The sequence below is a fragment of the Apostichopus japonicus genome, chromosome 16, assembly GCF_037975245.1.
Source record: "Apostichopus japonicus isolate 1M-3 chromosome 16, ASM3797524v1, whole genome shotgun sequence".
NCBI classification, from domain to species: Eukaryota; Metazoa; Echinodermata; class Holothuroidea; order Aspidochirotida; family Stichopodidae; genus Apostichopus; species Apostichopus japonicus.
Genome location: NC_092576.1, coordinates 43352405 through 43369264, shown reverse-complemented (window position 1 = coordinate 43369264; position 16860 = coordinate 43352405). Strand labels below are relative to the sequence as shown.

Here is a 16860-nt window from a genome sequence, read left to right as displayed (position 1 = left end):
CTCTACAAACCTCTGTGCATGCCACTGCTGTAGATGATAATAGTTGTTATGTCATTTCTTTTTAGGAAATTAGGTATGAATGGAACGACACTATTCTTGTACTAATACTTTTAGGCATTGCAAACTGTCCAATATAGGCTATACTATCTGAACCATATACTGTGACTGATGGGACAGTAAAATCAGGATAACCTTCACAGGTCAATGAACACTTCATCATGTCACCATCATGTCAGTGACACAAGCTGCTTTCAATAACATGGTCTAACAAATTAATTTGAAGAAATATACTGTACCTGTATTCTGATTTGCATTTTTGTTCACGTTCTCGACGCTTCTGTTGTGAAGACATCTCCCACTTCTTCTTGTGGGCCCACTGTTTGCGATACGCTGATTGTGTTTTTTTATATGCATCATATTTCCCCTCAGCTTTCAAACGTTCCCTCCTGTTTCGCTGTCTTTCAGCACTGGATTTCCCCATTTTGCATTGCACCACACATGCAGCCTAATTCTGTGACTGATGGGACAGAAGTTTCAGGTTGTCTTGCACATAACCCTATACACAATTGAAGAATCTCTGCTCATGCCAGATTAAGCCTTGAGTAGTACTAGATAGATGGACCCCCAACAACAGCTAAAATCATTCTGTTGGCTTATGACTAAAACAAATGTTAAAAAACTGTGACTGATGGGACATGTCCACACTCATTATTTCAAGAAATCACACAAAGACTTCTATTCGTATAGACACCTGTAACTTTGCAGAAGGTGAAAGGTCTCAAGGTGACTTTCATACTCAAAACAAAGTTGGTCATTTCTAGAATCATGCCAACTATTAAAGGGGCACTCTGAATTTTAGGAAATTTTGCTAATTTTTCGTTCCTGCAGCACTTGACAGTTAAATGCATGCTGCAGTGAGGAGAAACACGTTATAAGCCAGGTGAAACCTGTTTTTGGTAGTTTAACTGTCACGTATATCAAATATCTCCCTCAAATGGCTGCAACCTTAAGTTGATTTTTAGTGAAAATGCATCAATTCAATGGAATGTGTAATTAATTACTTAGTTAATTAAATTATTTGCTATATTGATTTTACAAAGGGATAACTTTCAATAGTACCCATACTGGAGTCCTTACAGTGGTCCAGTGTGATGATATAACATTGAATTGCCAATGTCGCTCTAAGTGTTGTTTTTATGCTATGTCGCCCTAAGTGTTGTGGAAAGAGATAAATTCACATAAGACAACTTGTATATGTGTAATTAATTACTTCGTAAATTAAATTATTTGCTATATTTATTTTACAAAGGGATAACTTTCAATAGTACCCATACTGGATTCCTTACAGTGGTCCAGTGTGATGATATAACATTAAATTGCCAATGTCGCCCTAAGTGCTGTTTTTATTCTATGTCGCCCTAAGTGTTGTGAAGAGAGATAAATTCACATAGGACAACTTGTATATGTGTAATTAATTACTTAGTTAATTAGATTATTTTCTATATTTATTTTACAAAGGGATAACTTTCAATAGTACCCATACTGGAGTCCTAACAGTGGTCCAGTGTGATGGAATAACATTAAATTGCCAATGTTGCCCTAAGTGCTGTTTTTATTCTATGTCGCCCTAAGTGTTGTGAAAAGAGATAAATTCACATAGGACAACTTGTATATGTGTAATTAATTACTTAGTTAATTAGATTATTTTCTATATTAATTTTACAAAGAAGTTACTATCAATAGTACCCATACTGGAGTCCTAGCGTGGTCCAGCGTGATGGAATACCATTAAATTGCCAATGTCGCCCTTAGTGCTGTTTTTATTCTATGTCGCCCTAAGTGTTGTGAAAAGAGATAAATTTACATAGGACAACTTGTATATGTGCAATTAAATAATTAATTAGTTAAAATATTTGCTATATGTATTGTGCAAAGGGATACACTTCAATAATACCCATACTGCAGTCCTAACAGTGGTCCAGTTTGATGAAATATACATTAAATTGCCACTGTCGCCCTAAGTGCTGTTTTTATGATATGTTGCCCAAGTGTTGTGAAAAGAGCTAAATTCACATATGCCAACACGAATATTTGTTATTAATTAATTAATTAGTTAAACTACTTGGTTTATTGTCTTGCAAAGGGATTTCTATGAATAGTACCCACACTGGAATCCTATACAGTGGTCCAGTGTGACAAAATAGTATTGTATTACAAGTATATGTGTAATTAATTACTTAGTTAATTAAATTATTTTCTACATTTATTTTACAAAAGGATTACTATCAATAGTACCCATACTGGAGTCCTAACAGTGGTCCAGTGTGATGGAAAAACCATAAAATTGCCAATGGCACCCTAAGTGCTGTTTTTATTCGATGTCGCCCTAAGTGTTGTGAAAAGAGATAAATTCACATAGGACAACTTGTATATGTGTAATTAATTACTTAGTTAATTAAATTATTTTCTATATTTATTTTACAAAGGGATTACTATCAATAGTACCCATACTGGAGTCCTAACAGTGGTCCAGTGTGATGGAATAACATAAAATTGCCAATGTCACCCTAAGTGCTGTTTTTATTCTATGTCGCCCTAAGTGTTGTGAAAAGAGATAAATTCACATAGGACAACTTGTATATGTGTAATTAAGTACTTAGTTAATTACATGATTTTCTATATTTATTTTACAAAGGGATTACTATCAATAGTACTCATACTGGAGTCCTAACAGTGGTCCAGTGTGATGGAATAACATAAAATTGCCAATGTCGCCCTAAGTGCTGTTTTTATTCTATGTCGCCCTAAGTGTTGTGAAAAGAGATAAATTCACATAGGACAACTTGTATATGTGTTATTAATTACTTAGTTAATTACATGATTTTCTATATTTATTTTAAAAAGGGGTTACTATCAATAGTACCCATACTGGAGTCCTAACAGTGGTCCAGTGTGATGGAATAACATTAAATTGCCAATGTTGCCCTAATTGCTGTTTTTATTCTATGTCGCCCTAAGTGTTGTGAAAAGAGATAAATTCACATAGGACAACTTGTATATGTGTAATTAATTACTTAGTTAATGAGATTATTTTCTATATTTATTTTACAAAGGGGTTACTATCAATAGTACTCATACTGGAGTCCTAACAGTGGTCCAGTGTGATGGAATAACATTAAATTGCCAATGTCGCCCTTAGTGCTGTTTTTATTCTATGTCGCCCTAAGTGTTGTGAAAAGAGATAAATTTACATAGGACAACCTGTATATGTGTAATTAATTACTTAGTTAATTAGATTATTTTCTATATTTAGTTTACAAAGGGGTTACTATCAATAGTACCCATACTGGAGTCCTAACAGTGGTCCAGTGTGATGGAATAACATTAAATTGCCAATGTTGCCCTAAGTGCTGTTTTTATTCTATGTCGCCCTAAGTGTTGTGAAAAGAGATAAATTCACATAGGACAACTTGTATTAGTGTAATTAATTACTTAGTTAATTCGATTATTTTCTATATTTATTTTACAAAGGGGTTACTATTAATAGTACCCATACTGGAGTCCTAACAATGGTCCAGTGTGATGGAATAACATTAAATTGCCAATGTCGCCCTAAGTGCTGTTTTTATTCTATGTCGCCCTAAGTGTTGTGAAAAGAGATAAATTCACATAGGACAACCTGTATATGTGTAATTAATTACTTAGTTCATAAGATTATTTTCTATATTTATTTTACAAAGGGGTTACTATCAATACTACCCATACTGGAGTCCTAACAATGGTCCAGTGTGATGGAATAACATTAAATTGCCAATGTCGCCCTAAGTGCTGTTTTTATTCTATGTCGCCCTAAGTGTTGTGAAAAGAGATAAATTCACATAGGACAACCTGTATATGTGTAATTAATTACTTAGTTAATTAGATTATTTTCTATATTTAGTTTACAAAGGGGTTACTATCAATAGTACCCATACTGGAGTCCTAACAGTGGTCCAGTGTGATGGAATAACATTAAATTGCCAATGTTGCCCTAAGTGCTGTTTTTATTCTATGTCGCCCTAAGTGTTGTGAAAAGAGATAAATTCACATAGGACAACTTGTATATGTGTAATTAAGTACTTAGTTAATTACATGATTTTCTATATTTATTTTACAAAGGGATTACTATCAATAGTACTCATACTGGAGTCCTAACAGTGGTCCAGTGTGATGGAATAACATAAAATTGCCAATGTCGCCCTAAGTGCTGTTTTTATTCTATGTCGCCCTAAGTGTTGTGAAAAGAGATAAATTCACATAGGACAACTTGTATATGTGTTATTAATTACTTAGTTAATTACATGATTTTCTATATTTATTTTAAAAAGGGGTTACTATCAATAGTACCCATACTGGAGTCCTAACAGTGGTCCAGTGTGATGGAATAACATTAAATTGCCAATGTTGCCCTAAGTGCTGTTTTTATTCTATGTCGCCCTAAGTGTTGTGAAAAGAGATAAATTCACATAGGACAACTTGTATATGTGTAATTAATTACTTAGTTAATAAGATTATTTTCTATATTTATTTTAAAAAGGGGTTACTATCAATAGTACTCACACTGGAGTCCTAACAGTGGTCCAGTGTGATGGAATAACATTACATTGCCAATGTCGCCCTTAGTGCTGTTTTTATTCTATGTCGCCCTAAGTGTTGTGAAAAGAGATAAATTCACATAGGACAACCTGTATATGTGTAATTAATTACTTAGTTAATTAGATTATTTTCTATATTTATTTTACAAAGGGGTTACTATCAATAGTACCCATACTGGAGTCCTAACAATGGTCTAGTGTGATGGAATAACATTAAATTGCCAATGTTGCCCTAAGTGCTGTTTTTATTCTATGTCGCCCTAAGTGTTGTGAAAAGAGATAAATTCACATAGGACAATCTGTATATGTGTAATTAATTACTTAGTTAATTAGATTATTTTCTATATTTATTTTACAAAGGGGTTACTATCAATGGTACCCATACTGGAGTCCTAACAGTGGTCCAGTGTGATGGAATAACATTAAATTGCCAATGTCGCCCTAAGTGCTGTTTTTATTCTATGTCGCCCTAAGTGTCGTGAAAAGAGATAAATTTACATAGGACAACTTGTATATGTGCAATTAAATAATTAATTAGTTAAATTGTTTGCTATATGTATTGTGCAAAGGGATACATATAAATCATACCCATACTGGAGTCCTAACAGTGGTCCAGTGTGATGAAATAAACATTAAATTGCCACTGTCGCCCTAAGTGCTGTTTTTATGATATGTTGCCCAAGTGTTGTGAAAAGAGCTTAATTCACATATGCCAACATGAATATGTGTCATTAATTAATTAATTAGTTAAACTACTTGGTTTATTGTCTTGCAAAAGGATTTCTATCAATAGTACCCACACTGGAGTCCTATACAGTGGTCCAGTGTGACAAAATAGTATTGTATTACATGTATATGTGAAATTAATTCATTAATTAATTTAATACCTTGCTAAATATATATTTCAAAGGGATTACTATAAATAGTACCCATACTGGACTCCAATGTGATGAAATTACATTAAATTGCCAATGTCGCCCTAAGTGTTATTTGATGCGATGTCGCCCAAAGTGCTGTTTCACAGTTAAATTCACTGAGATGCACTTAGGGCGACATCTATATGTCGCCCTAAGTGTGTTTGTGTACAATTAATTGATTATTTAATTAAAATCCTTGGTATTTGTATTTTGCAAAAGGATTATTTTTAAAAGCACTCAAACTGGAGTCTTTACAATGGTCCAGTGTGAAACAATAACATTAAATTACCAATGTTGCCCTAAGTGTTCTTTTTATCCTATGTCGCCCAACGGTCTAATTTAGAGTTATATATATATATATATATATATATATATATATATATATATATATATATATATATATATATATATATATATATATATATATATATATATATATATATATATATATATATATATATATATATATATATATATATATATATATATATATATATATATATATATATATATATATATATACATATACATATATACATATATATATATATATACATATATATATATATATATATATATATATATATATATATATATATATATATATATATATATATATATATATATCTATATATATATACATATACATATATACATATATATATACATATATATATATATATATATATATATATATATATATATATATATATATATATATATATATATATATATATATATATATATATATATATATATATATATATATATATATATATATATATATATATATATATATATATATATATATATATATATATATATATATATATATATATATATATATATATATATATATATATATATATATATATATATATATATATATATATATATATATATATATATATATATAACCCTAAAGTGTACAGTACCAGGACACGGTCAAAAAACCCACCTTGGATGGACTTTCCATTTAAAGCCACATATAAGTCTTAATGCAAATGCGTCGTTAAGGATAAATTCACCGCAGACTGGAGGGATTGATAGCAGTGCATGGAACTTGGATCTCCATTGACATTACTACACGTGGGAAAACCACACTGAAGTCCCATTGACGTTGTCGCTGGAAATCAGACATGCTTTAGTCGGTGAGTTTAATTACTGCAAAGGTGATATTTTAGCACGTATAGTACATTAGGTCAGGAGAAAAAAGTTGCTTCGGGTTTTTCGCAAAAATATGCGTAAGAATATTTGCCTAATCAGTGATTAGTAATCACAAATGGTAATGAAGTAGAACTACCGAGGACTGTCGCCAAACATTTCTAGGGAATTTTATGAGTATTTGGCCCCTTGATTGCATAATTTTATGGCATTTTTAGAAAATTGGGCGTATTTTCAAACTAAACAGTTATTTAGCTCAACAGTTCTCTAGCCAGACTAGCCTTATGTGCCTAGAACTCACAATGAACAAAGCGTAATGTCACTCTCACTTTCCAGTTTTCACCTACGGTGAAATGGCCAAAGTGGTTTAAAAGTATATTGATTTGGTTTTATATTTACTCGAAACAAATAATCTTTCATATCAATCTTTAAACCTGATAACAGGAGGTTTCGTTAGATGCAAGAAGCGAAGTGAAAAATTAATAATAACGTCGTCCCTCTAAGCTTATCGCGAGTATACTGTATGATGTTAACTGCTAAAACTGGATAGTATATCGAACAGCATTAGTACAAACTCGCGTGAGGGACTTGCGATACCCCTTCAGGGTAGATTAGCGCACCTTCCCCGGCTATGAATAGCGCTGAATCGAACTTCTCCCGTTGTAGTTGTGGTGCATCAAAAGCGCGTAAAAATACAATCCTTGATGTGGAACTTGCCGATGCTAATGCCGGTTACCGATTGTCTGATAATCGGCCCGATGCCGATTATCTAACCTATTATCGGTCGAACACTCTTCTTGATCAGAAAATGCTGTCAATGTTTAATTAGCAAAAGTTGGTCAGATTCCCTCGGAGTAGCTATTTTGATAAGTGCGGTGTTTTCCTTTTCGTCTTTTACGAAGTTCGTCTTAGCAGTCTGTTTGTAGCGTTCATGGCACACTTCTACCTCCCTTATCTGTGTAGCTTTAACCTCAAACATAGCTTGCTCAGATTTTTCCACCGAGGAAAACCTAATTAGCTTGGTCTTTTACAAAGCCAGTATACTTCAGGCATACTGTGGTCACCACATGACATTAAATTAGGGTACGAGTTGCATTATACTGAGAGGCATTCTTTTGTTGGTGGGGGGTGGGGGTGTGGGCGGCTGTATTTATGGGTGTGAAGGTTTTTTTGCCACGGATTTTATTCAGTAAACTCTTGGCTCTAATGTTGTACCACTAGCGTGCATAGGGAGTAAAATGTTGGGGTTGTGTGAGTGGGGGTGGGGGGCAGACTTGTGACTATCTTGACGGATATGGATTTAATCCATTTGGCTAGATGGAAGATCCATGTCTAGCATATTCAATGACATTGGTCAGCAATTCATCAATCATACATCCTTTCCCTCCCCCATCACAGCCTATGTTCCCTAAGCATTTTTCAATGTTACCAGAAACACAATACATATGATCACAGTACTTCACAATCCAAGCCAGAAAGCATAAATACTAAGAAAGGAAACATTGAAGCACAAAGATATTTTTAATTTAATTTTAATAAAAACCTTATGGCACGTGAACAACAAAAATAAATGAAAATCAGCAGCTTTGAAATTAATGTAGATTTAAACTGATCATTGGGTGCAGAGTATACTATGCAATTGACACTATCTCCATAGTATGAACCATTCCAAAGGTCATCAATTACTCATACATACTCTTGAAAATACAAGTTAAATGCACATTTTGTGTTGTTTACAGGAGTACACTATACTAGTCAACTTGTGAACATTTGGAATGAGAACATAATACAAAGGTACACCACAAGAGAAGTGTGGATCCCTTTCTGTTAACATTGCTGGTTATTAAATGAAGGAAACATAAGGCCTTGAAATCTTGAATAAAACATACATAGTAAACTAGATTTTAGCAGTAGTGTTGACAAGAGTCATAGTATAGCAAAGTATTCATATCTTATGTGAATTCTTTGTGAGTGCTCCGTGAGAAGTTTCAATGACCAATAAACTTACATAGTATTTTTGAAAAACAAAACACAATACAATAAGCTTGAAAATCTGCTGAACTGAAAAAAAAAGTTTCTGTGATTACGTAATCGATTGTCAATTGTGGTATAATTCTTGAGTTACTTGCTGGAACTACACCTGCTTGCTTGCATCTTGTTGAGAGCTTTGTGTACAGGTTCTCACAAGCAATGTATCCTTGTCTGCATGTGTGTTGGTTTATACCAATGATTGACTTTAAGCAGATCAGTGAGTGATCTTTAGTAAGTATTAGCATGCTTTATCAGGATGAGATAAAAAAAAAGAATAGAATAGACAGGTGACCAGAAATGCTTTTAATATACAGCAAAAGAAAGGTACAACTACCTCAACATCTCTCAAATATTTTAAACAGTGAACTAACATTTAATAATCACATGAACAGATCTATAGTAGGAAAACTGGACAAATCTTGATGAAAAAAAGGAAAATTAGCCATGTCATAAACATGAGGCAACAGATACTGGGCTGTCAATACTGATTAAGCTGCATTAGTGGTGAAAATGCACCATTACATACAGCTTCTAAATATGTTGACCTCTGCATTCACTTCTAAGAGGTTCCCTTTAAAAACAAGGTACTGTTTATTTACATTTTCCCTGTAGGCAAACTAGCAATTTATGCATCAAACTATTTGAGCAAAGAAGTACATTCGCATAAAAAATAGTAATGAAAATGTAATTGGTGTTCAACCTAGTATTTTAAGTTTGTCTATGTTATCAACATACAGCCAACCATAATCTCCTTCTCATAACTTGGCTGTCAACTGAGAACCCTTTTTAAACAGGCAAATATTGTTTTTAGTATTAACTTCTATCATTGCGCATTCAAAGTGCTCATTTAGGCAGAAAACACCAAAAAGATGCTAATTTGGCAAATCACTGTCACATATGTTGCTATAACTTGTTCTCTTCCCGCTAATGCAGGTAAAGACTGTTGCAGATTGAATCACATGAGTTCATGATGTTAAGTATCAGCAACACATTAGTAATGCTCACTGTACATAACTCTGAGAGTTTATTAAGTCATGTAACCTCTTGTACATTACTTTTACATTACAATTTAAAATGGCACATATAAGATGTTTAACCACTCATTTAAAAAATATGTATTCAGTTACAAAAAATTGAATCCTTTGTTTTCATTTTGAAACCTCTGCTTGAAGTTTGTTGTCTACCGTGTGTCCTTATGTACTACACAGGTAAACAGAAAGAAAACACAATTCTAAACAAGATTTGGTAAACATAAAACTGGAACAAACTCTTAATTTGCAGCCTCTTCTCACTTCTGTCTTTGTTTTAACACACTTGAACAGCTGAACATTGATACCACTCAATATAAACTTGAACAGGTTAATATTCATATCACTCATAAAAAGTTAAAAACATACATGTAGAGGTATGCTTGATCTCTATGGAAAGTGCCTTACCATCAAAGAATATTCCTTCAATGGATCAGATTACCTTTATTATGCTATATAACAATCAATAATCTTATATAGTACATGATTTGACTTAAAAAAAAAAAAATAATAATCAAGGACTTTATCCCTTTAATCTTTGAAGCTCCTTCAGTTTGTTATTCTTGTTTACAACTTTCTAAGTATCTTTTCTTTTACCATTACGTTGTGTTTCAATAATGCAAATAACATACCCATCAATTGTAAACACTAAATTAGAACACTTTCAGTAGCCTAGCTACCCAAGCTATGAGAAAATAGAGCAAATGAGATCAAGTTGGAACACAGAAGCTCTTCATTAGCAGGTTTCTCTTCCTTCTCTCTACTTTTTTATAACACTAGAACAGCTAAACATATGTGCCCACACTGCAGTGGCAGGGACCTTGCTAGAGAGGGGGTGTGGGAGTGTCTCAACCCCCCCCCAATCTTGGTAAAACTGACATTGGAAAATTTGAGTGCAACAATCAGAATTTTTGGACTGTCGCACTCCAATATACCTAGGCCTATTCATATATTCTTGTGATTGTGAATGACCTAAATATTTCGGTTAAAATTGACCTTTAATCAGTCATATTTACCACATTTTCCTTGCCACTTTGAGAAATTGTATCTCGCGATCCTTATACTCCACCGTACAAAACTGTGTATGATTCTGAATGCTCTAAATACAAATGCCTAATAGAACAACTGTACAAGGTTCGCCAGCTTCAATTCGGTTTATATATGTACTAATTTTGCTATTGGGTGGGTTGACCCGTCAAGTAAGTTCAGGATATATAGTCTCTATGGAATACAATAAAACACTCAAATGATAATCTACAGAAGCTTAAAAGTGCCATCAACATAAGAAAAGCTTTGCCCCATAAGTTGGCATTTTTAGTAAACTGTTTAGATAACAAGATAAAATCTTATCAAAGATCAGGAAAATGTTGGATTGCTCAGTTGCTTTAACTGAGCAATTGAAAAATTTTCTTATCATATCTCGTCAATTGGACATTTTTCTGCAAATTGTTTCATTGACAACTTATCATATCTTGTCAATTGGACATTTGCTGCAAAATGTTCAATTGCTCACTTCATTCCATCAGAGCAATTGAAAAATGTTCTGCAAAATATTTAATTGACAACTTATTGTATCTGGTCAACTCAACATCTTTCTGCAAAATGTTTAATTGTTTACTTCATTCCAAATACTCAGTTGGAATAAAGTGAACAATTGAAAAATTGTTCATGTGAGTAGCCCCCCCCCCCCCCCTAATCATCAGGCCTTTGCTACGTCCCTTGTCAGTGTTTATTATATCCATTACAGTCAACACAGTAAAATTAGAACACACTTAATCTATAACATCTTCATCTCTACTGATCTCGCCCTTTCCCTAAATCTATGTTGATCGGCTCGTTGAAAATTGTTGTTCTGACGGTCTACCAATCAAACATATGGTCTATTGCTCCTTCCTCCAGAAAATCTTCAATCTCATTGCGACCTAGTTGGGGAAAAAAAATAACTCTACGAATTAGAAATGATTTTTTTTGCTTATAAAATTTTATGAGGGTCAGGATCATGAAAGGTAACTCCAGTGGTACTTTTTGATAGGAACACAACCAGAATGAAAACACAGTTCCTTGCTGATGTTCACTGATTAGTTTCATAGGAAATTTTTCAAAAAGCTCTATGGAAACAAGAGCAAAATTTGTGTTTGCAAATAATGCTAAGACTTGTCCCTCATGCTTGATATCAGTTGTACAGCACATATCAGCAGGTTTCCAAATATCTGCCAATGTCAACATAACAAAGTTTGAAGAACCTCCAACATTTGGTAGCTGTACTTTTGCAATTGGAATATGTTTGAAGAAATTACACCTTACAGTTGCCTGATTTCCCAATTTAAAGATATTAACATTAAGTGTTTTGATCTCATTAATATTCATGAGATAAAGCAAACATGTATTATATAATTTAATCAGGCCTTAACTTAGGCATGCATACTTACTTGGGAGCTTCTTTTCTGCCAGTCCTTTGGTGTAACATTCAAAATTTTCCACCACACACTTTGAAGCACTTTCACTCCATTTAATGTATTTCCTACCTGAAACAAATGAGGAAAATAAAAAGTGAAATCCATGTTAATTGAGCTGGAACATGACTTCAAAAATTAGAAAGAACTATATATGAAATCATGTTTGATGATACAGTTATACACCATGGCATACAACACTAGGTAAAGCAACCAGAGGAAGTGTTGTCTTGCGAATGCTCATTAATATTCAGCAGATTTGAAACTATTGCAGTCATAATGTCTGAACATATGTGTACAATAAACATCTAATACCCAATTTGTCTGGTGTTGGAAATGATTGCTGCAGCAGCTAGCTGTAGAGGCAATTGGGAAACTTGGGAATCCTCCACATGTACCTTATTCTGGTCAGGGTATGTGAAGTTGTATAACTTGTTAATAGGATTCAACCTTTTCTTCCTTATATAAAGGTGCACCAGTAATAACAACCTTCCTTTCATCACATACGAATTGCTTAAAACAAGGTACTGGAAGAGTGTCTCCAGTCCTTAAATAAAACTTTACTCTGTCATTTCAAATCCAGAAAAAAGAGCCAACTAAATTTAGTCTGCTTTCTTACTAAGGTGCATCATGATGCTCAAGTAATATTTATACAAGCAAGGCCTAAAGTCATCTGTGTAGACAAAGCATAAAAACATCTTCTTTATTATGGGAGCACTTCTGCAAACATTTCCTTGGTTGAGTTGATTCCCACAAAGAATTGTACACTTTTCTTGACTTTACTTTTTTTTTCAAATAAACTCCAGCTGTTTGCATGCCAAAGGAGCTCATCTAATGGTGTTTCTTTCAAAATAGCTGTCCTTCCTTGCTTTGACTCATTTGCCAGATTTCCACATGATTTGATTATTGCATTTACCCAAAATAAAAACTAAAAAAACTAAAGCATAAACAATATTATTGTTTTAAACAGATTTTCATAGCACAATAAGAGCAATTGCCACCTTTAACTGCAACTGATTAATTCTTGCCCAAAAGTAAACTAATGGAGCATATATAACCAAGTGTGTCCTGTCTACTGAAATCAGTTTACCCTAGCTGCTTCCTGCCGATCCTTGTGAGTATGCAAGGAGGATCTGATCCCACGCACAAGGGCGATCAAGTTGTATTGTGAAGAAAGTAAATATTAATTCTTATTTGATCAGCATTTTTGCACCATTCCAATACTGCAGTGATTGGTATATTCCTTTTGCCTGAATGCAGGCCAAATTGACATGCTCAGTGAAGAATACGACATAACAGCCGATGAAAAAACTTGAATCAAATTTGATAGTTACAAGGCAATCATGTTAACATGATGCAAACAAAAACCTCTCCCTAGTGAAAGTGTGAAAAATTGAGCCTCCCATTATCCTAGTCCCTTTATTTTCCTAAACTTGTTACTCTTAAAGATTTTGTAACATTTTGTAAACACACTTTTTGACATTCCGTCATAAAGATCTTCGCACACTGTCATACTTACATACAGGTGACTTGTTGGTCATGGATCGGGATTCTCCTCTTGCTCTTTTTCTTCTCTGTTGTAAATCAGCCCTCCGCACTGCTGGACACAGCAAGAAATTAAATGAAGACCGTTAAAGCAATTGAGTTTGATGATGATACACAAATCAATACAAATAAGATAATGACAGCATGTTGTTAGTTTAAGGGTGTCAAGACTCGCTCAAAAAGAAAGTCTAATGCCGGTAATCTGACCTAGTTTCGAATGAAGTGTAACAGAAGTGTTAGACATCACCATCGATCCCAGAAAATACACACACACAGCTTGCTACCATCGGTATTTAGACACTAGTGTACAGTCAGTTCATGCTGCGGTCAATACCCACAGCACAGTGTAAAAACCAATACAGCGATGGACATCTCAGGTCCAGCTAAAGATAACAAGGGATCGCATTTCATTACTGTACTGTCTGCATTTTGTAGTCACACGAACAAAAGGTCACTTACAAGCAACAGAAAGTTAACTTTTCCAGATGGCCGCACGCGGTTTGGGGCGAGTGTTTAATGCCTTTAAAATGTCTATGCTTCAAGACTAATTGATAATTCCAGTAGCTGCATAGTCATCTTGAAGCAAATGTCACAGATTTTTCATCTCTCCTAAAACATGCAACTACTTTATCATATTCAACCAAATGATAACAGACACCAGGAAATAACTAGAACTGATGGCACCAAATTATATCCATCCCTTGACTCAACTAGCAATTACATGTAAAATTACAGTACATTACTGTAGCTTATTAAATTTAGTTGCCCAATTGCTCTCATAATGATAATTCATATCAATTGAATGATCCATCCAACCAAATTTACAAAACACAAGCATTATGGGGTCACAAAGTCTGCAAAGTTATCTTCCTTCTGTTACTGTGTAAACGTTGTTAACCATTGCATGTGTCAGAGAGATTAAGACTGCCAGTATAATTCATTTGGAATGCAATTACATTTGCCTGAGAAGAAAAGGAACTGGAATTAGGGAAAACATAGTTCTGACTTGTATGCCACATGCATATGAGAGTCCTTCTGTACAAGAAATAAATATTTGGGGTATATTTATTAGTTATTAAGTTACACTCTATATTCTTCAATTTGATTGCTGATTTATAGTTTTGTTAAGACTGCATGACAAACAGCCAGTTGTTACTGTTAACTAATACCTCTTTTGATATCGAGTAGGTCAATGATGTAGCATAGGTATTTTATTATAGGGTCTGGTAAGTTTACTACAGTTCTGTAGTTCTTTGTTTCGAGGTAGGAAATGTATTTCATAAAGGATATAATGCAGATGTTTGAGTCTTGAGAGTAATGAACAGCTAAAGCAGATACAAAATACAAAAGTTTTAATACAATGTCAAGCTGATAACTGTTTCTCACATGGAACATTACTTATGTAGCGTTCAAAATCTACAGCATAGCTAGAGGAATATAAGCCTTACCAGTTATTACATTAGTACATCTAGTTCTACCATGTTCTACTTCAGTATATTATAGGTCAGTGCAGGTAATTGTCTCAGTTAAGATTAATAACTTTTTTCTGTGTCCCTCTAATATCTATTTTTTCCGACAAAATCAGTTATGTTATGTTTAAACTGACTTGATAGCAAACTTCAATAACATCACTTTATTTATTAGGCAATGATCTAGTCTGCAAAATGTAAAGGAGCTGATTGACTTCCCTCATTTAAGTCTCACTTAATTCTCAATTTGCTGAAGATTAATCCAATAACATTTTATATTTTTCGACATTATTCTTGCCATTTATCCCTCTTCCCATAATTCTTGGTGCCCCTACATATCCAGTATAATAAACTGTTATACTTACATACAGGTGACTTGTTGGTCATGGATGGGGATTCTCCTCTTGCTCTTTGTTTTCTCTGTTGAACATCAGCCTCCTGTTCTGCTGGACACAGCAAGAAATTAACTAAAAGCATTAATACATGAGTCACCATATAGTACTGACTGGCTGGGTGAAACTTCTGTGAAATTTGAAGTATACAAAGAAACTAAGGCTTAGATAGGATATTCGAACCATCACCCCTCACCCCTCCGCCAGGACTACCAGTCCTCCACTCTATGGTGGTCAATGGTGCATCCAAACACTTATAATATTTTAGGTGGTTACAACTTCGCTGGGGTTGTTTTCCATGTGGAATACGTTTCAGTGAAGGTTGTCTACCATTGCATGCATGTGCCCAGAGGAAAATATGGAGGAATAATCGCAAAATCCACATGAAAAGTTGTGTGATTGCACTTCCTTACATACCTAGCTATTAAGGACACCAAATAGTATATCCACAAAACAAACACTTACGGCTGAGCCTCTAAAATTTCTTACATGAAGTTTTTCAATTGCGCCATTACTGGGTCCTTTTGTTTCCATCATTCAATTGACAAAGCTTTTACCCAAAACACAATGAAATGGTTTCCTTTCTCTTACAAGTATAATTTTTGATCTTACCCATTGCCTCTTCTCGGTCTTCATTCGCAACCTGCCCTGTAAAATTTTAGAAAGAAGTATGTTCCATGATCTGTTTAATAAAGTTATCACCACCTTAATACCAAACTCTCACAAGGAGCTAAAATATTTGTCACTTTTTGTGTTGTAACTTTATTATCTCATCCTTGTATACATTTAGAGACAGGGAGATGTTTTATTCCATTGGGTCACCTGTTTTTGAACAAACCAATGGTCTGTAAACAGACAAGTAGCCTAATTTCCATCCCTTGTGGTATAGAACTGTAAGCTGGTGGGCTAGTGCGCACTTAATGGGGTATATACCTTATGATAACCTTATGCCATTGGCTAGCAAGTACCAACTGGGGTGGAGGAATAAAAAAAATGTTTAATGTCTGTGTATGTGTGGGGGTCAATTTTGACTTCACAATATAGCATATATGTGAAGTAGCCTACGTAAGACAGAAAACTTTTATGTTGTCATAAGTTAGCTAAAGGGTCAAAGGTCAGGAGGCCACAGGTCAAATAAGCAAAATGTTGCTGAAAATTGCACCACAAACACCTCATCAGTGAAACAGCTCTGACTCCTAATTTTTGGTCAACCGTCCCCCTCCCGCA

At 34.0% G+C, this 16860-nt stretch overlaps 1 protein-coding gene across 2 annotated transcripts in view; it reads right to left on the bottom strand.

Moving 5' to 3' along the window:
• Positions 1–8231: 8231 nt before the first annotated feature.
• Positions 8232–16860, bottom strand: part of LOC139983283 (uncharacterized) — a 31531-nt gene continuing 22902 nt past the window's right edge. For both annotated transcript variants that reach the window (XM_071996741.1, XM_071996742.1), the window contains 5 exons: positions 16246–16281; positions 15607–15763; positions 13747–13827; positions 12204–12299; positions 8232–11696 (listed from right to left, as the gene is read on the bottom strand). In XM_071996741.1, the coding sequence (XP_071852842.1) occupies positions 11635–11696; positions 12204–12299; positions 13747–13827; positions 15607–15763; positions 16246–16281 (432 nt within the window). In that variant the 3' untranslated portion in view covers positions 8232–11634. The remainder of the gene's footprint in view (positions 11697–12203; positions 12300–13746; positions 13828–15606; positions 15764–16245; positions 16282–16860) is intronic.